General features: G+C 51.7%; 1 protein-coding gene across 8 annotated transcripts in view; it reads left to right on the forward strand.

Moving 5' to 3' along the window:
- SCARB1 (scavenger receptor class B member 1) overlaps positions 1–20,932 on the forward strand; it is an 85,414-nt gene that overhangs the window by 36,431 nt on the left and 28,051 nt on the right. For 4 of the 8 annotated variants that reach the window (XM_077875259.1, XM_077875260.1, XM_077875263.1 and 1 more), the window contains exons 2-5: positions 679–752; positions 14,803–14,960; positions 16,528–16,669; positions 19,664–19,867. In XM_077875259.1, the coding sequence (XP_077731385.1) occupies positions 679–752; positions 14,803–14,960; positions 16,528–16,669; positions 19,664–19,867 (578 nt within the window). The remainder of the gene's footprint in view (positions 1–678; positions 753–14,802; positions 14,961–16,527; positions 16,670–19,663; positions 19,868–20,932) is intronic. The other 4 variants (XM_077875261.1, XM_077875262.1, XM_077875264.1 and 1 more) reach the window with 1 other exon arrangement.

Genomic DNA, 20,932 nt, shown 5'->3' on the forward strand with positions numbered 1-20,932 from the left:
ATGCAAATTTTATGTAACTTTCACACGTCATGAAACAGTGTTCTTTCTGTACTTTTTTTCAAACATTAAGAAATGTAAAACCAGGAGTGCCCGTGTGGCTCAGTCAGTTGGGTGTCTGATGTCGGCTTGGGTCTTGATCTCAGGGTCCTGGGATCAAGCCCTCCCCACGTTGGGCTCCCTGCTTGGCGGCGAGCCTGCTGCTCCCCCTCCTTCTATCTCTCCCCCGCCTTGTGCATGCTCTCTCTCAAATAAATAAATAAAAATCCAGAAAAAAAATTAAAAAGAGAAGTAGACCTATTGTGAGCCTCTGGGATGAGTGGAAGCGGGCGTCAGGACAGACTTGTCCTGTGGGCTGCAGTTTGCTGGACCCTGTCTTTGTTGCAAACACCCTGCTTTGTTATTGGAATGACGTTAAGGAATTAAAGGCCCTCTTCTCCTCTGCTTGACTACGTGGAGAAGGGGGGTCCCGAGGGTGATCTGTGCCTGCTGGAGAGAGCAAGGATGGGTGGACTACTGGATTTCATCACGGTGGCATATTTAGGGGGTCTGGAGGAGGCCCTGATTTGAGGGGTGGAGGGTGGGATTGGGCTTGATCCCCCCAGGGACGGGGCTGAGGACAGTGTGTGCCTCCCAGTGGTCCCCTGTTCATCAGTGATCCTTCCTCTTCCACACCTGCAGGGAGCCGTCCTGAGGCAGAAGTGGTTAGAGTGCAGGATTTGGGGCAGACTGGAGGTCACAACCCTCCAGTGCAAGTGAGTGGTTTATTTATTCATTTTTATTTATCAATACTATCATTTTTAAGATTTTATTTATTTGTGAGAGACACAGAGAGCGGCAGAGACCCTGGCAGAGGGGCAGGCAGGCTCCCGCGGGGTTGCCGGGATGCGGGGTATGTACGTGTTCTGCTGTAGCAGGTACTGCCCGACAGTATTCCAAGGTGGTTGGACCAGTTGGTTCTCCTGCCTGTGATCTGTGGGAGCCCTGGTGCGTGCTAGCGCACGTCCGTGAACACGTTGGGTGCCCCTGCGCTCCTCCGATTGAGTATCTGAGTCATTTCTGAACGCCAGATCTCCTCTCTCACTTCGTGCTCAGCTCCTGTTTCCTTGACGTGCCCCGTAACCCTGAGCACCGGTGGGGAGCACACGAGATGCTCAGGCAGGGTTGGAAGGAGTGAATGAGTGAGTGAAAGCTGTATTCCCCTCCTGCGTTGCTGGATGCAGGGACGGCGTGCACGCTCAGGCCCCTGTGAGGGCGGCAGGCGGCAGAGCGCTGGGACGGCCTGGTGTCAGGGGCCTGGGAGCCGAGGGCCTTGTGACAGCCGGAGACGCACCTGCCAGCCAGCTCAGTTCCAGCAGGCTGCGGCCATGAGGGGACACACATCTCCCCGGTTTTCAAAAGTTGTCGGAAATCCCGACATTTATCTTACCATTTAAAAAGTATTGTCAACAGATTCAGATGTTTTGAAATACCACGCGATCCAGAACTCATCCCCTGGCTGAATCTGGGTCCCCCTGGGGAACCTGCTGGCTTTTTGAGGGCTTTGACGGGACCCTCCTGGTTCTGATGCCATATCCCAGGACAGGGGAGGCTGGCTTCTGGGGGCTCCTCCCCACTGGTGTTCCTGGGTGGGGGTGTAGCTGGCTGGGTTCTTTGTGGAGTACGCCTCAGTGGATGATCTGCCACTGTCACGTCACTGTCCAGCAAGGCTGCCCTGTGGTCACTGAAGTCAGGAAGAGGCAGTGGCGGGCCTGTGGCAGGTCGGTCTGCAGCTGGAAGGTGTTTGAGGTCCAGAGTCATTTGTGAAAGCAGAGGCCTCCCCCCCAGCCCCTGCACAAGTTGGAAGAAGCCACCCAGAGTGTGTCCAGTCCTGGGTTCTCTTTTTCTTTTTTTAAGATTTTATTTATTTATTCATGAGAGACACAGAGAGAGGCAGAGACACAGGTGGAGGGAGAAGCAGGCTTCTTGCGGGGAGCCCAATGTGGGACTCGATCCCAGGACTTCGGGATCATGACCTGAGCCAAAGGCAGATGCTCAACCACTGAGGCCCCCAGGTGTCCCTGAAATAACTTTCTTTTTAGAACAGTTTTAGACATACAGAAAAATTGGGGAGAGAATACAGAGCTCCCACATTCCACACGCCCCGTTTCCGTTGCTAACACCTTTCATCAGAGTGACCGGCTCGTCCCAGTAAGTGGACTGACGATGATGTGTTGACTGGGGTCCACACTCTGGCTTGCCTGGGTTTTTAGTTAATACCCTTTCTCCGCGCCAGGATTCTACGTGGGAGCCCTCGTCACCTCCGGTCACAGTGTCTCCCCAGGCTCCTCTAGGCTATGACGGCTTCTCAGATTCTCCTTGTTTCTGGTGACCTGGATATGGAAAGCTCAGGGATTTTGTAGGATATCCCTCTATTGGGATTCGTATGATGTTTTTCTCGGGATTAGACCAGAATTCTGGGTTTTTGGGAGGAAGACACAGAGGCAACATGTGCTTCTCACCACTTTGTGTCAGTCTGATGTCACAGTTGGGGTAGGTCCCGTTTCTAGTCCCTGTGGCACAGATGAGAAAGTGAGGAGCAGGCAGGGAGGCGGCTGTGGCCATCAGGCTGGGGCCCCTTTGCTTGTAGGGACGGCCCTCTGCCTCTCCTCTCTGTCCTGGTCCCTTGCAGCCTCCTCGCTGGTCTCCCAGAATCGGATTTGTTGGGACACCAGCACCCTTGCTGGGCCTCCGTGGGCTTAGGCTGTGCTTACCTTCTGAGAAGCGCTCACCTCCACCTTGAACATTTTTTGCTTTAATTTTTCTCTTTTTAAAAATCAGAATTTAGGGTCACCTGGGGGGCTCTGTTGGTGAAGCGCCTGCCTTTAGCTCAGGTCATGATCTTGGGGTCCTGGGATTGAGCCCTGAGACATGCTCCCTGCTCAGTGGGGAGCCTGCTTCTCCCTCTCCCTCTGCCCCTCCCCCTGCTTGTGCACACCCTCCTGTCTCTCTCCCTCTCTCTCTCTCTCTGTCTCATAGATAAATAAAATCTTTTTTTTTTTTTAATTAGAATTTAACACCCATACAGGGGAGTACACAGTGTCAGCTGTAGCAGTGGATGAATTTTTATGTAGGTTTACATGCTTGTCATGCTCGTCTGGATCACCTGCCGAAGGCTGTCCTTCTCCTTCCCTGTCAGTGTTTGCCTTGGGGTACAGCTGCCCCCACCTCTGTCACCAGACTTCAGCTTTGCCCGCTCGTGGGATCGTTGCTGGAACGGACTCCTCCAGCACGTTTTCCTGTGTTGAGCTTCTGTTGGTTGACATGGTGCTTGGTTCCTGTGTGTCATTGTGGGCATCCAGCGTCCACTCCTTTTCTCTGTTGGGTGGCATCGCATTGTCTGAACATGCCACCACTTGTCATCCTTCCCCTTGCTTGTGGACATTTGTGTTTCCAGGTTGGGGCTGTTATGAGTGAAGCTGCTGTTGACATTTGTGTGTGCATGGATGTGTGTTTTCATTTCTCTGAGGAAAACCCTAGGAGTGGGATTGCTCTCTCATGGGGCAAAAGCCTGTTCTACTTTAGCAGATAATGCCAAACGTTTTCCAATGATGCACCTCTTACCCTTGCACCAGCAGTGTGAGCATTCTGGTTGCTCCATTCTGGGCCACCATTTGTTGTCATTTGTGTGTGTGTGTGTGTGTGTGTGTGTGTGTGTTAGCTATTCCAATGTAGGCTGGAGAATCTCACTGTGAGTTTCATGGACACATCGATGACGACTAGACCGCCTAGGAGCAGTGGGGTGGCTCCAAGAGGTTGTGGGGATCTAGTCTCCTATCTTTCTGTTCCACTATCCTTTGTTTGTAGCTTCTGTTCTCAAGGTTGCCTCATGATCTAAGGTGGCTGCTGTAGCTCCATCCATCATGACTGCAGTCCAGGCAGCAGGAAGGGGAACTCGTCAACAAATACATAGGCATTTGTGATGTTGATAATGCCGGGAAGACAAAACCGGGTGGTGGATAGAATGTGACTATGGAAAGGCCATTTTAGAAAGGATGTTTTTTTTTCCTTTTCATTCGCCACAACAATCCCCATACTTAGAGCCTGATATGTAGTGGGAACTCAGTAAATGTTGTTGAGGGGAATGAAGAGTGTTCAGCGAAGTTCTCATTGAGAAGGTGACTTTAGATGTAAGGGTAAGGGGGTCACCAATGAAGACATGGGAGGGAAGATTGCCCCAGGCGAGCAAGCAGTCAGTGCAAAGGTCCTATGGCAGAAGCTTGCCTGGTGGGCTCAGGAGCAGTGAGGTAGTTGATTGGGAGGACTGATTGCAGTGGTTATAGGGAGCCAGGTCACTCAAGACCTCATATCAGGTCACTATCAGGGATTTGAATTTTATTCTGAGGTAAAGAGGGAGCCATGGGAGGTGTTTGAGCAGGGGAATGACATGAGCTGACTTGTCTTTTAGAAGCATAACTCTGATCCTGGATGTAGAGCAGACCAGGAGCAAGAGCAGAAGCAGGAAAACCAGTGTCAAAGTTAGCGCATCAGTCCAAGCAAGCAGGGCTGGGTGCGACGTGGTGTTGGAGAGAAGTGGATGGACTTCAGCATGTCTTGGAGAGAGCACAGCCAAGACATGCTGATGGAAAGGTGTTGGGTGGAAGGGAAGTTGAGAAGTCCGGGATGGCTCGATTTCCTAGCGGAAGAAACTCACCCCGTGGTCTTTGCAAACTGCTTGGGTTTCCTATAAACACTTTTTCTTTTAATTGTCTTTAAAAATCAGAAGAGAGGGATGCCTGGGTGGCTCAGCGGTTGAGGGCCACCTTCTACCCAGGGTGTGATCCCGGAGTCCTGGGATCGACTCCCACGTCGGGCTCCCTGCATGGAGCCTGCTTCTCCCTCTGCCTGTGCCTCTGCCTCTCTCTCTCTCTCTCTGTGTCTCTCATGAAAAAATAAATAAAATCTTAAAAAGAAACAAAACTAGAAGAGAGGGGAACAGTAGGCAAGGGTGCGGTGTTCCCAGGCCTCAGACTGACTCAGCACATGCTCTGGTCCTCCCTGAGCTGGCGGCAGCACGCAGGGCGCGCCTCCCAGCCCGGATGCTGGCCCATCTGGAGCGGGCAGGGCCGGCCGGCTCAGAACTGGGCCAGGCCTGCCTCTTGGCCCCTTGGCTCACCTGCTCCCAAGTGTGTTTCTCTGGAGCCTGTTCCATCTTATCGCTGGGGGAGGGATTAGGTTTTGCAATTCAATGGCCGGGTCAAGTTAATGATTGTTTCCTGGGGCTGCCCTGAGCTGGGTGGGAGAGGCGGTAAGGATGCGGCCAGTGTGGGTACAGAACCCATGGGTCGGTCTCCCCCTGCCCGTGACCTCGGGGAGACACTTGGCCTTCAAGCCTCCACGGCTGTATCTGTTAAATGAGCCTTAGAGAATCCAGTGAGGTGAGGCAGGCACAAGTTACCGAATGCTGCTCTACAGATGGGTGATACGGCTCCCGGCTCCCCGTGTGTCCCCCAGCTCAGGGGCAGAGGCCCCATCTCGTGCATCCTCGTGTCCTCAGATTCCCGGTATAGCATCTAGCACGGGGTGGGTGATTGTGCGCAGGGTGATGAGCAGACCAGCCAGACTTGTTTCAGCGAGTTCCCGAAGATGTCTCAGGGGAGGTGGCACCTGATGAGTGGGGCTATGGTTTGGGTGCCCTGGGATCCCGGGCTCAGGGGCGAGTGCTGTGGGAGTGGGGCTGAGCTGCCTCTCCAGAGTGGACTGGTGTGGGGAGAATGAGGTGAGGCCTTGAATACCGAGCACAGGGATTCATACTTGAAGCTGCCTCACATTGAGCACCTACTGCATGCACTTTTTGGCTTCCCGGTGCTAAATCTCATCCACAGCTCCGCCAAGTAGGGGCGGTTACTATTCCCATGCTGCAGACGAGAAAGCTGAGGCGCTAAGACACTGCTAGAGGCCTCAGAGCCAGGAAAGCGGAGGTGGGGCCCTGTCGGGTGTGTCCACACCTGTGCCACCTTTAGGGAGATAGTACAAACCACGAATGCTAGGGCTTTGTGTGATTTGGAATTTTGTTTTTTAAGATTTTATTTATTTATTCATGAGAGACACAGAGGCAGAGATATAGGCAGAGGGAGAAGCAAGCTCCTCACAGGGAGCCCAATGTGGGACTCAATCCCAGGATCTTGGGATCACAACCTGAGCCAAAGGCAGACGCTCAACTGCTGAGCCACCCAGGCATCCCTGATTTGGAATTTTCTAGGAGCTACATGAGAAAAGGAGTAAGATGGGGGAATCCCTGGGTGGCTCAGCGGTTTGGCGCCTGCCTTTGGCCCAGGGTGTGATCGTGGAGTCCCGGGATTGAGTCCCGCGCTGGGCTCCTGGCATGGAGCCTGCTTCTCCCTCTGCCTGTGTCTCTGCCTCTCTCTTGCTCTCTCTCTATATCTATCATGAATAAATAAATAAAATCTTTAAAGAAAAAAAAAAAAAGAAAAGGAGTAAGAAACAGGTGAAATTAGTGTTATTTACCCAGTGCATCCAAAATATCAGCTCACCGTGTGATCAATATAAAAACAATTATTAAAAAAAATAAAAAATAAAATAAAAATAAAAACAATTATTGATGAGATAAATGTATATTCTTTGGCTTTCTTTTTTTAAAGATTTTACTTATTTACTTATGTATTTTTTAAGATTTGCTTATTTATTTGAGAGAAAGCATACAAGCAAGGACACAGGGAGAGGGAGAAGCAGACTCCCCACTGAGCAGGGAGCCTGACACGGGACTAGATCCCAGGACCCTGAGATCATGACCTGAGCTGAAGGCAGACGCTTCAGTGACTGAGCCACCCAAGCACTGCGGCTTTTTTTTCTTTTTCTTTTTGGACAAAGCCGGCCTGTAACTTATACCAGGCCCATCCCTGCTAGACTCGACACCTTGGAGCACTCGGTAGCAACACCTGGCAGGTGGCTGCTGCCTGGGCGGGCAGGTCTACACCATCGTGGCCCAGCCCTGCAGCTGCACCACCGACCCCTCCTGTGGACAGGGAGTTTCTGGGTAACCAAGGGTGTGCACCTTGGAAATTTCTACACTGGGCTTCTTTAAACAAAGAAAAGCCCACATGTGTGTTGATTAAATGAAAAATAAAGGGCGCATGGGGAAGCAGGGAATCTGCTTCTCTCTCTCCCTCCTGGTCATGCTCTCTCTCTCAAATAAATTAATAAAATCTTAAAAAACATTTTTTTTCTTAGTACGTCAGTTGCTTCTGGAGGCTGCAACTTCTTCAGCCTCGGTTGCAATGCTCCTCCTCAGAGAGGCCTTCCTGGATTGCCTTTTTTGACAGGTTGGCCCTCTTACTCTCCCTCTGGCTTTCTTTTTTCCCAGTGTCCTCAGGGCCTGAAGTTATGTCCTGCAAGGATTTGTTTATCTGGTGTTCATCAGTGCCCCTGGCCCCAGGGGTGTCACCTCCACCAGGGCTGGGCCTTGCTGCTGTCTTCTCTGGGGCATCTGCTATGCTCAGGATGCTGCTGGGCCCCCAGCGTGTGCCCTGTGGGTGTTTAGGGAGCCGGTGAATGGTTGGGGTGCATGGTGCATCTTTCCACGACTATCTAGGACCCTGGAAGTCGTCGGGGACCTTCCTGCCTTGCAGTGAGCTTGAGGAGCCTTGTGGCGGTCTGGTGGGTGTGCCGAGGGGAGCACTGACGTAGGGCCCCAGCCTCACTTCCCCATTCTCTCTGGCGTCAGGGGAGTGAGGACGGGCCCTGGGAGCTTTGGACCAGGATGCCAGTCTGGCCAGGTGCGGGTTCAAGTGACGCTCAGGTCATTTAGCTTTGCCTTGGTCTTAGCCCCCGTATTGGGCTTTGTAGCATCCCCTGTCCCCCCGGAAAAGATATATCCAAGTTCTAACCCATTACCTGTGAATGTGACCTTATTTGAAAATAGGGTTTGGGGGCACCTGGGTGGCTCAGTGGTTAGGGTGTGATCCTGGGGTCCCAGGATTGAGTCTCACATCGGGCTCCCCTCAGGAAGCCTGCTTCTCCCTCTGCCTGTGTCCCTGCCTATCTTACGAATTAATAAATAAAATCTTTAAAAAAAAGAAAATAGGGCTTTTGCAGAAGAAATTAAGGTAAAGAGCAGGTGGGCCCTAAATCCAGTGAGAATTCCTTCTACAAGCACAGGGATACAGAGACAGGAAGGCAAGATCACAAGGAGGCAGAGGCTGGGGGGCCGTGGCCATGCCCAGGGACCACCGCAGCCTCTGGGGGCAGGAAGAGCAAGTTGGGACCCCCCAAGGTGTGACCTTGTGAGAACTGCCCCAGGGGTGATGCAGAGGCCTTGGTGCTGGGAGATGGGCCTGGTGAGGGCTCTGGAGCCTGGTTTTAGCAGGGGGCTGGGACTTCCTGGCTCTTTGGATTTGGCGAGAGATGCTTTTTTGGCTCCAAATGGAGGTCCCGTGCTTTGCCACTGGTGGCCAAGGGGCACTGAAGGTCCTGGGGGTCACGGGGCCCCTCTCAGCCTCTGCTGCTCGCAGCTCAGAGCTTATCCTAGCTCCATCCTGGAGGCCAGGCTGAAGGTCTGAGTTCCCTGGAACGACAGGCACATGAGTCCCTGGCCTCTTCTGCCTTCCCTGGGGTCCTGGGCTTCTTTGTGGAGGGCAGGGCTGACCTGGGGTCCCTCCAGGTCTCTCTGTGAAGGGCAGGGCTGACTCAGGGTTCCCCCTGCCAGGCCTCTCTGTGGAGGGCAGGGCTGACCTGGGGTCCCCCTAGGCCTCTCTTTGGAGGCAGGGCTGACTCAGGGTTCCCCCCCCCAGGCCTCTCTGTGGAGGGCAGGGCTCCTCTCCTGCTCCCCCACTCTGCCTTGGGACTGCTGTTCTGCTCTCCCTGGGCAGTGTCTAGAGCCCCTCCCTGCCCACCTTGGGGGGGAGCTGGGGGCTGATGGAGGAGCCCATGGAGACTACCCTTGCTGGAGGATGGCCTGAGCTGCAACACCCATTGACCTTGTCCTCAGGCTGTGGCCTGGCCTATGAGGTCCAGAAAATTTTACCACCCAATTGTAATCGTACAGATTTACTTAATTGAACCATAGACTAATAGCTAAAATTGTCACTTTGGCCATCCTGTGTACCCTGAACTGCTGTCCTGGCCCAAGCTGGGGCCCAAGTAGGCCATGCTCTCTATGTATTAAAAAAAAAAAAAAATCTCTCTCAAGTAGGAGCTGTTTAAAACCCACACAAAGGAGGAAGCAGGTAACCACTCTTTAGACATTTCCACGTTGACATTAGTTGCTCCAGAGCTCACGTTGCTTGTTGACTCAGCAAAAGTTTGGGTACCAAGCACTGTTCTGGGCCCAGCGAATCAACAAAGCAGATGAAGATCCTGTCCTTGTGAGGCTATGACCTAGCGGGGGAGACAGAGAAGGAACAGTAGACGTAATTATAAGTGACAAGGACCATCAGCAGGTTAAGGGAGTTTAGGAATTTGGGGGGTAGATCAGGTGAGAGATTTGACTATGTGGCCACCTTTGGAAGAGCATTAGAGGTAGAAAGAATAGCTAGTGCAAAGGCCCTGGGGCAGGAGTGTGCCTGCACTTATAAGGGCCAGCATCTTACAGACGGAATGGAATAGGATATAAGTTTCATATCTCTAGGGACCTTGTAAAAGTGAGATCACAGGATTTGTTCTTCTGTGACTGGCTTGTTCCACTCAGCATACTGTTCTCTGGGTTCATCTGTGGTGTGGCAGGTATCGGCCTCACCTTCCTTGTTAGGACTGAGGAACGTCCCATAGAATGCAGGTACTACACTGTGTTTGCCTGTTGGTCGAGCTGCTGTGAATAGTGCTGCAGGGAACACGGGTGTGCTCATGTACACGCTTTTTAACAGGTGACGAAAATATGTTCCATCTCTTGATTTTGGTTGTCAGACAAGAGGTGTTAACATTTGATAAACCTTGACAGAGCACTCTTAAAAAGCATGAGTGTTATGGATGAACCTCGAAAACATGATACTGGGGGAAAGAAGCCACATGTGGCCTCTGCTTGTTTTTATTTTAATTTTTAATTTTTTAAAATTTAGGTTTTTAAAATTTATTCATGAGAGACACAGAGGTAGAGACACAAGCAGAGGAAGAAGCAAGCTCCCTGTGGGGAGCTCGATGCGGGATTCAATTCCAGGACTGGGATCACACACTGAGCCGAAGGCAGATGCTCAACTGCTGAGCCACCCAGGTGTCCTCCTCTGCTTGTTTTTAAGAAACAGGGTATTTTGGACATAAATGGACGACTCGTATGATTCTTTTATTAGAAAAAAGGGCAAATTTATAAAGTAGGTGAGGGGGTGCTAGGGACTAGGGGAGGGAGGGGAATGCTAACGGGGACAGGGTTTTGTTTTGGGTGATGAATATGTACTGGGCATAGACAGTGGTGGTGTTGGCACAATTCTGTGCATACATCTAAGCCACTGAACTAGACACTGTAAGTGGGTGACTTGTATGTGAATCACAAATCATTAAAGCATCAAGAAATGCCAGCATAATGTTTTCATGGTACACCCATACGTTCATCCTTTTAGGTGTGCGGCCCGCTGAGTTTTATCAGATGTGTACACCTCGCCCTTGTGGCACCTGAAATTAAGAGATGGGTTGTGTTCGTGACCCCCACGTAGTATCTGGATGCTGTTTTGCAGTTGGTCCCCTACCTGCACCTGAGCTCTGGCAACCACTGATCTGGCTTCTGTCCTGAATGTTTTCCTTTTTCCAGCTGTCCTGGAAATGGAATCATACTGTGTGTCGCTTTTTGCATCTGGCTTTTGTTACTTAACATGCGCCCTGGAGGTTCATCGGTGTGGCGGACGGTGGGTCGTCGGTTCCTGCTTGTGATCAAGCGGTGCTTCGTTGTTTGCGTATGTGGCAGTTCATTTATCTGTTGATGGACACTTGAGTTTTAAAATATGTTTTGGAAACATATTCATTATAGATGGGCATTAAAGTAGTCATGCTCCAAAGGCTTGAGAGCCTGTATGCAGGCTGTGGCCCCTCCAGGGATGCCCTCCCCGTCCTCTTCCCTGGCAAAGTCCAACTCACTCTTTTTCAGGACTCTGCTCTCATGTTCCCTCTTCCGGGCAGCCTTGCTGACTGTCCAGGAACGGGCTCGGAGGGTCTGGTTGGATGAGAGGCAGTGGTGTCTTCTATTCCAGTCTTTGTACTCTGGGCTGTGGTCTTTGACCTTGGGGGGAAGGGGTGGGGATGGAATCGGCCACATCAGGTGAAAGGCCGTGAGCTTGGCCAGCACTGCTATCTAATCAGCCGCTTGGTCCAGTTGCCTCCGCTGCGATGCCGATCAAAACCAGTGCAAAGTCTGTCCCCAGCTGTGGGTGGGGGTGGGGCGGTGACAGTGATGGGGAGGAGGACAAGATGAGGCGGTCGCTACCTGGCTGACCTTCCAGTCGCTGGGGCTCGGCTATACCCTGTTCAGGCATTTTACCTGTATAAATTCACGTAAAACCTCACAGCGGCTCTGCGAGGTAAACCCTAGCATTGTGCTCATTCTACGGATGAAGAGATTGAGGCTCACGGAGGAGCAGTGACTTATCCACTGTCACCCAGCCAGAAGGCAGAGCTGGGTCATCGAATACTCACTGCGAGCCAGTGCCCCAGAGCCCGGAGCACCCTTTTGTTGGAGAGAGGGGGGGGACATGTGGCTTTATCTGGTGACTCATTTCTTTGGCTGTGATTTGTCCCCAAAGCAGAGTGAGCTGGACAGTGGATGAGGGATTCTGGAGCTCTGAAAACTTCTCTGGGTCTAGATGAGCAACAGGGCTGGGGAGCGAGGCAGGAACCAGAAACTATTTTATTTTATTTTATTCTGTTTATTTATTTAAAAATTTTTATTTCTATTTAGAGAGAGGGAGTGTGCACGCACTCATGGGGCAGGGGGAGAGGGGCAGAGAGAGAGGGAGAGAGAGGATCCTAAGCAGGCTCCACGCCAAACACAGCTGGACACAGGGCCCCATCTCATGACCCTGAGATCACAACCTGAACCGAAACCAAGAGTCAGACGCTCAAGTGCCTGAGCTACCCAGGCGCCCCAGGAAACTGTCTTTTTAAAAACCACTTAGTTGAGGTATGATTGATATATTTTTTAAAAATGTAGATATTTAATGTATACAACTTGATGAGTTTGCAGATAAGTATACACCCTCGAAACCATCACCACAACTTATGCATAAAGATATCTGTCACCTCCAAAACTTTCTATGTGATTGTTATTATTACTTTAGTTATGCAAGACGAGTAAGCCTGGAGACCTGCCTACCGTACACCATTGTGTCTCCAGTTAAGAAGACTGCATCCAGGGGGATCCCTGGGTGGCTCAGTGGTTTAGCGCCTGTCTTTGGCCCAGGGCGTGATCCTGGAGACCCGGGATCAAGTCCCATGTCGGGCTCCCTGCATGGAGCCTGCTTCTGTCTCTGCCTCTCTCTCTCTCTCTCTCTCTCTCTCTCTCGCTGTGTCTATCATAAATAAATAAATCTTAAAAAAAAAAAAGACTGCATCCTACACTTAAATATTTGCTAAGAGGGTAGGTCTTATGTTACATATTTTTATCTCTCTCTCTCTCTCTCTCTCTCTCTCTCACATACACACACACACACACACACACACACACACACACAGAAGAAGAAGGAACTGGGTCTGATGTGTTTTCTCTTGGTGGAGTGTCCTGGCGGAAGCCGGGCCAGGCAGGGACCCCCAGTTACTAGCCCTATGAGTGTCTTTTCTCTGGGGAGGGTATGGTGGAGAGGGCATGACGGGACTAGCAACCTCTTACTCCTCCCTTCGGGCCTGTTGAAGATTTGAGAGTTTCCATCCTGGGTGGACCCCATGCCAGCCCAGCAGCTGCTCACCTGAGGATGAATTCCACTCGCCAAGCCCGTGTCCCCGGGGTCTGAGAGGGTCACCTCTGCTGTCAGACCTGCTGTGTGGGGCCTGGGGAGAGCCACCCAACCGTTCCAGGCCTCCGTTTCCCCATTAGAAACATGGGGAAGGGGATCCCTGGGTGGCTCAGCGGTTTGGCGTCTGCCTTCGGTCCAGGGCATGGTCCTGGAGTCCCAGGATCAAGTCCCACATCGGGCTCCCTGCATGGAGCCTGCTTCTCCCTCTGCCTGTGTCTCTGCCTCTCTCTCTCTCTCTCTCTCTCTTTGGGTCTCTCATGAATAAATAAATAAAATCTTTAAAAAAAAAAAAGAAACATGGGGAGGTCACCCTCTTCCAGTTGATGATGCTGGCGATGTGCTGCAACAGGCATGGCAAAGGGGTGGCCCGTGTCCCAACTATGGCCTGAAGGTGTGCATTCGATTGGCCCCTGGGTGTGTTTGATCTTGAAAAAAAAATTGTTGGTATAGAAACAATAGGGAGATTCCACAGAGTCTTTGTTGCTTTGTCCAAATCATGTTTATGAGTCACCTTGATTTGTATGTGTTAGATGCTCTGGATATAAAAATGATCCTGTGGCTTCCATGGCTGGTAGGAAGATGTGTTTAGCAAATAAATGATTATTATACCCCCAAAACTCCAGATTTTATGTGAAATCTTCCAGTTTTTTATTCTTGGCAATTAATTCAACTTTTCTTCACTTAAGCATCATGTTGGTCAAGTGAGATATGGCTGAGGCTACAGAGTCATTGGTTTCCATTGTACAGATGGGGAAACTGAGGCTCAGGAGGTGACCATCTTGCCCCTGTGGCCCTGGGATCTGGCTACTTCCTTATTTGTTCCTTCCCAGAGTCTGCTGGTTGGGGACACGGGGCTGGGCCTGACCAGCCAGCTCCTGCCTTCCACCTCCTCTGGAGTCTCTCTGCCCATTGGTTTTGGCTATTTGGGGACCGTAGAGGTGGCTTCCTTGTCCTGGAAAGCCATGTTCAAAGGAACATGGAAGGTGGTGCTTGCTACCCAGGATGCTTAGCTTTGTGGTATCAGGTATCTATCTGATGGCCTGGGTCACTGTGTCAGACCCAGACTCTGAGCCTTGTGGGGCCCATGATGTGGCCGGCCATGTTGGGGGGGATTGGGTGGTATGAGAGGGAACCTCCTTGTGACACTGCAGCAGGGGCTTGTAGAGCTGAGGAGCAAGGCAGGGATTAGAGGCCAGTGTATCTGTGTATCTGACAGACAAGCTGCAGACCTGTTTTCTTTGGCTCTGTCTTGGCACCTCCCTGCCTCAGGGCCTTTGCACTGGCCTTGCTTCTATGTGGAATTACCACCCTCACCCCCGCCCCGCCAAATCCATGTGTTCCCCTCACTGCCTTTTGTTTTAATTTTGTTGTTTTTGCTTGTGTTTTGCTTGTGTGACTACTGTTTAAAGTTGCAATCTTCTTCCCCACGCCCTGCCTCTCACACAGTACATGTTGTGCCTTCGTGTTTAATACCTCCTAGATTAAAGACACCACAGAGTTGGGATTGGGGTCTGTCTCGTTCACTCATTTATCCCCAGCCCTTAGAAACACGCCTGGCACGTAGTAGATGCTCCGTAGAGTGAATGAATGATGCACTTGGCCACAGGGAGCCCATAATCCCGCAGTCTGGCTGCAGCTATCTCCTGATCTCTGATCAGGCTTCTGTTACTAAAACACATTTTAAAAAGTAGCAGCAGGAATACATTGGCTGTGAACTGACACTCTGGAGCAGTGCGTGTGCAGAGCTTCCCCGCCACCCAGGAGCCACCTCCCGGATGCACTGGCGGGGCCTGGCCACGCAGGCTGGCTCTGGGCAGCCCTGGCGGGGGCCCCCACAAACCCTCCTCATGGCCCTGTTTGTTTTGCTCCCCCGCTGCAGAATGTGCGCATCGACCCCAATAGCCTGTCCTTCAACATGTGGAAGGAGATCCCTGTCCCCTTCTACCTGTCCGTCTACTTCTTCGACGTTGTCAACCCCGATGCAGTCCTCCTGGGGCAGAAGCCGCAGGTGCGGGAGCGCGGGCCCTACGTGTACAGGTGAGGATGGAGGGGGCTGAACTGGGGTGGACTGGGTCTCCCAGGTGGATAGTCTTTGTAGGGTTGGGGGTCATTTCCCCACTTTACAGAAAAAGAAACCGAGGCCCCTAGTTGTGGAGGGGTTTGCACAAAGTCAGTCTGCTTCCCCCAAGCTGGTGTTCTGGTGGTCAAGACCTGGCACTCTGGAGAGCAGCCTCCTGCAATCAGGCAAAGGGCATGCCTTCCCCGTGCCTCAGTTTCTCCATCTGTAAAATGAGGATGACAGTCTCCACCATGGAAGGGGGCGTTATGAGGAGTGGATGAGAAAGTGGGGCGCCCTTAGCACAGGGCTTGGTATGCAGTACGTGCCCAGTAAACGTTCCTTGCCAGCACATTATTACCACTGCTGCCACGGCCTCTTCGCTTGGTCGCAGTCTTTGGGAGAGCGCAGCTTGTTGAATCGGCTGGAGCAGTTTTCCGAGAGATGAGGGAGGACTGTTCTGGTATAAGGCCTGATTCCAGGCTGCCGCCCATCCTGCTTTCTGGGATGAACCCCGTTGCAGAACGGCCATCCTGGCGGAGCTTGTCCATGGAAGGCTTCTGTGTTGGTTTGCCAAAGTTCATGTTCATTTCTTCATTCTGGAAGCATATATTGAGCACCTCCTGTGTACTAGGCACTGTGCCAGTCACTGTGAAAGGCAGATCCAAGCCCCTGCCTGACAGAGCTGACATGGGAGAGAGTAAACATGTGAACAAATCAGGTGATCGTAAGTGTGGTGAGAGCAAGGAAGGTGAAGCATGGAGAGTGCTGGAGGGAGGGGCGTGGACAGAGTTGGTCTAACTGGAGAGTCAGGGAGGACCTCTGTCAAGGGGACACTTCCCTGAACGTGGGTGGTGAGAAGGGGGTGCCACCGTGTGAAAATATAGGGGGAAGAGGGCCCCAGGCAGAGGCGGCAGCCAGTGCAAGGGCCCTGAGTCAGGCAGAGTCTGGTAGTCCAGAAAGGAGAAGACCTGAGTGGCTGGTGTGGTATGAGTGAGGGGAAGAGTGGCAGAGGTGAGGCCCAGGCATTGGACGGGGTCAGGTGTGGGGATCTCGGAGGCCACCTTAGGAGCTCGATTTTATCCAGTATACAAGGGAGAGTTGTTGGGGAGAGGAGGACATGATCTGATTTCTACTTTTCAAAGATTCTCTGGCTACTTTGTGGAGAATGGATTGCAGAGCAAGAGCATGTAATGCAGCTGATACTTAACGTGCACTGACCCACTCCGTGCTCACCACGGCCCTGTGAAGTGGGTCTGGTTATCACCCCCATTTTATAGATGGGAAAACAGAGGCCCTGGAAGTGAGTAATGGAAACAGGATTAGAGCCTGGGCCCTCTGGCTCCAGAGTGCACATTCCTAACCACTGTGCTACCGATCTCCCTCAGAGAAGCAGGTGCACGCATGCACTGGGGAGTCTGTGAAGGATGTGGTGCTTGGCCTGGGGGAGGAGCATGTTGGGATTGGGGTGCTCTTTGGGGGGCTCCTGGCAAGTGCCCTGTCCCTGTGCTGCGAGGGCCTGCTGACCACCGACTTCCCTGCCCACAGGGAGTTCAGACACAAGAGCAACATCACCTTCAATGACAATGACACAGTGTCATTCCTTGAGTATCGCAGCTTCCAGTTCCAGCCTGACAAATCCCATGGCTTAGAGAGCGACTATATCGTCATGCCCAACATCCTGGTTTTGGTAAGGCTGCCCCCCGGCCGCGCCCCTGGCCCCAGCCCTCATCTCTGCCCCCAAGGGCTTCCATCTCTCTTCTCGCCTGCCCTCTCCCCCTGCCCGGGCTGGCGCTCAGTGTTAGGGTTGGGGGGGTACAGCCTGTGGCTCTTGGGACCCGGCTTGCCGCCCGCTGAGTTTCCCAGGCACATCCTTCTGCTCTGGGTTGGGGGTGTCAGCCAAAGTCCTTGTCTTTCCCTTCTCTCTCTACAAATCTAGAATCTTCACAGGGAGGTCCTGGTGGGAGACTTCATGGGGCCCCCGCAGGCCATGTCCTCTTCTGCAGCATTTGCAGGCAGGGCCTTTGTTCTCTGCAGGTGAGAACCCTAGCGGTAGCTGGATTCACTAACCACTAGCCATGGTGTGCCAAGGTCCCCGAGACCCCCTCCAGGCTTGCTGCCTCCCTGGGGGGCTCACAGGACTCAGCGCGCTGTCCCACTCTTGTCTGTGATTCGTTACAGCAGAAGGGCAAAGGCAGCAGGGCAAAGGCAGCAAAGGGAAGAAAAAGCACATGGCGTGGAGACCAGCATCCAGCCTCCATGAGCTGTCCCAGGGGAGCCACACAGGCCACCCTTCGTTCCCCCAGCAACGAGTTGTGGTGGCACCTGTGAAGGGTTGTTGCCAAGGAAAACACTAGAGACTCCATGCCCAGGGCTTTTATTGGGGGCTGGTCACGCAGGCCCCTTCTGCCTGGCTCCTCCCAAGATTCAGATCCCCAGGTGGTCAGCATGAAGCACACTGTTTGTACACACAGTCCCGACACCACAAGCCCCCCATCAGTCAGGGAGTGCTGGGAGCCCCCTCGAAACCCAGACACCAGCCATGGGCCAACCTTGGCGGGGGTGGGCCTTTCTAGAGAGACAGAAGCCTCAGGCCTATTGTGTTCACTTTCTGCTAGCACTCAGTGTTTATGGGCCTAACACACATTCCCTTGTTTCCTTGCCGGTGATCCCAAGGCTGGCGCTGGGCCGGGCTCTGGATCTGAGGTGAGCTCGCCTGCTGAATCCATTGGCTGGACAGGACAGAAGAATAGGTGCATCCCAAAGCCTTACAGCTGCCTCCCCATTCCTCCCAACCCCCAGGCACATCCTTCATTTTTGGCAGTGAAGGCACCTTCCCCCCACCGACCAGGTTGGCAATGCCTGTGTGATAGCGCCCCAGGGTTTGTGAGCATTTGTGAAAATGGACAGTCTCACATAGTCATGAAGAACAGAACCGGTATGAGCTGTTGGAAGATGGTGACTTTAAATATAAATTTCACATGGCTTTGACCTCAAAAATTTCCTTTGTAAGGGCCGTGCCCTCTTGAGAGGATAACACAGAGAAAAGATGTTTGCACTCAAGGGTAGTTATTGTGGCAATAATGCAATGTCAGAGCACACTTCTAGAAACAACCTAAATATTGTTCCATCGTGTTTCACTGTGGGAATTTATTGCGGCCAGGCAGTGCCTGAGGACGCAGCCAGCAGTAGGAGGCAGGGCCGCAGGCAGTGGTGCGGAGCAGTCCCCAAGGTACACTGAAGTGAGGGAGAGGCAAGGTGCAGAACCCACACACGGTGCCACCGCTTATTATTTATGAAGGAGAAATACTTGCACACACACGCCCACTTACACACATGTGCTTTTTCTTTATATGTTTCAAGTGGGGTGGGCAAGCTTCTTCTGTAAAGGGCCAGATAGTAGATATTTAGGCTTTGAGGGCCACGTGGTCTCTGTTGGAACTACTCAGCTCGGCCCGCTAACGCGAGAGGAGCCAAAGACAACATGAATGAGTAGGCATGGCTGTGTTCCAATAAAACTTTATTTCATAGGCACCAAAGGTGAGTTTCATATAACTTTCATGGGTTTTTTTGAATATTTGTTTTTTCCCCAACTATTTGAAAATACAAAAAAAAAATTCTTAACTTTCACACTGTACAGAAACAGGTGGTGGGCTGGCTTTGGCCCATGGACCATAGTGTGCTGGTCTCTGGTTGTGGATGTCTCTGGAGGAATACTCAAGAACTGATAGCAGTGGGCAGCCTTGGAGGAGAAGAATGGGAAGGGGAAGGACAGGGGTTGGACAGGGTTGTGTACTATATATCCTTTTGTGATTTTAAAAAATCCTGTGTTTATTACCTTTCAAAGATTATTATAATGGTAAGGAGATCCTGGTGATTTCCCAAGGAACCCAACCTCTTTGGCCCACGTTTTAGGAAATGCTGGCTGTGTTCACTTTCTTACCTTGGGATGAGGTGCCTTAAAAAAATAAACCAAGTGCCAAGACAATATCTCCAGAGGAGAACAGAAATTAAAAAATAAATTTCTGCATTCTAAGCACCTAGATATTGGGTAGAGCAGATCTTTGGGACTCTTGGCATTTGGGAGGGAGCTATAAGGAAGTGGAGTAGAGTCTTAATTAAGATTCTTTTGGATACAAGGGGATAGTAAAAGATGCTCCAAACCGTCATGAGCAAAAAGGGAATCTATGGGCTCATGTTATAAAAAAAGGCAGAGGCTGGCTGCTTTCAGGTATGGCTTGATCTAGGGTGCAGATTGGGTTGCCCAGATTGGGTTGGTGCCCTGCTCTGGCAGACCTGCCCCTTAGGGTGATTATGGCCTTCAAGGAGGGAATAGGAAGCTCTCCCTTCTATCCGACAGCCCCCGTGGAATGTTTCCCACTTCTTGTGGCTCTGACTGGGCCCTGTACACATTCTCAAACCAGGCCCCTGCCATGTGCCTGCCTCTGGGACTGAGGATGGAGTTAACTTCTCCTGAATCTCGTAACACAGGTGGTCCTGTTACTGGAGGATTAGAGAGGATGGTTCTGGATGCCCCAGACAGCCTACACATCTGCTGCAGACACCTTCCTGGGCCCGAAGTTCATTCCCATTGATGAACCCTGCCTCAGGCCTGGCCTCAAGTCAGGGATGTGTGGACCAGTTGTGTCTAGCCTGTAACCTGCAGTGTCCCCTTGCTCTGTAGGCTGCGGCGATGATGATGGAAGATAAGCCCATGAGCCTGAAGCTTATCATGACTTTGGCGTTCAGCACCCTTGGGGAGCGTGCCTTCATGAACCGCACCATAGGCGAGATCATGTGGGGCTATGAGGACCCCCTCATACACCTCATCAACAAGTACCTCCCAAACATGTTACCCTTCAAGGGCAAGTTTGGGCTATTTGCAGAGGTAAGTGTGGCCCAGTGACGAGTTCGGGGCCTGTGTCTTGTTCTCCGTTGACAGCCTGGCTGGGGACCTGGGGATAGTGGGTTGCAAATGGCAGAAGACCCAACTCAAACTGGCGTAAGACAAATAGAGAATTTTTGTTTTGTTTTAAGATTTTATTTATTTATTCATGAGAGACACAGAGGCAGAAACATAGGCAGAAGGAGAAGCAGACTCTCTGTGGGGAGCCCAACGCGGGACTCAATCCCGGGATCCTGAGATCACGACCTGAGCCGAAGGCAGATGCTCAACCACTGAGCCACGGGTGCCCTAGAAATAGAGAATCAATTGGTTTATATACCTGAAAACTCTAGGCATTGATTGAGGTGCAGCTTGATCAGGTTGAAATGATGTGATTGGGCTGGGCATGGACAGCTGAGGGCTGCTGCCGGGAGAAGGAGTGGCTGCTGGGGAGGCAGGTCCCAAATGCTGACTACGACGTTGCTCTCAGCTGCCTGCTTTTTTCTTTATCTTGACCCCCGTCACCTGGTAGTGATTGGGTGCCTGAGCTGTGATCTGATGCAGAGTCTGACTTCGGACTGCGGCTCCCTCTGCCATAGGTTTTAACGAGCCCTCTGGGTTGCTCCAGACTCAGCCTCCCCTTTGGGCTCTGCTGATCTGTCTTGGGGGAAGCGGGAGGGAGAAATTGTGATCCTGTACCTGGCATGTGATAGACACTTAATACGTTTTTAATCAGGATGACAGGTTCTGAGTGTGTGGGTAAGTTGGCAAGTTTGGAGTAAGTGACATGATTCCTTTGAAAACATCTTGCAAACTTGTGAATGAATGAAAATTATTACAAAGTGAGTAGCATCCCTGTAATATATATTTGTGTATAATGGAAACCCCAAAATAACATTCCAGCAGTGACTGTTTAGTGTTGATGTGGTGTCTTCATATCCTCTGGGGATCTAGAATTCTTTGCTTTGTCATCCTTACAGTGTGATTCTCATACTCCAGATTACCACATGGCCCAAAATAGCTGCTAGAGCACCAGCTACCACATCCCAGGAAATATAAGAGGAAGGG

The sequence above is a fragment of the Canis aureus genome, chromosome 27 (assembly GCF_053574225.1).
Source record: "Canis aureus isolate CA01 chromosome 27, VMU_Caureus_v.1.0, whole genome shotgun sequence".
Lineage (NCBI taxonomy): Eukaryota > Metazoa > Chordata > Mammalia > Carnivora > Canidae > Canis > Canis aureus.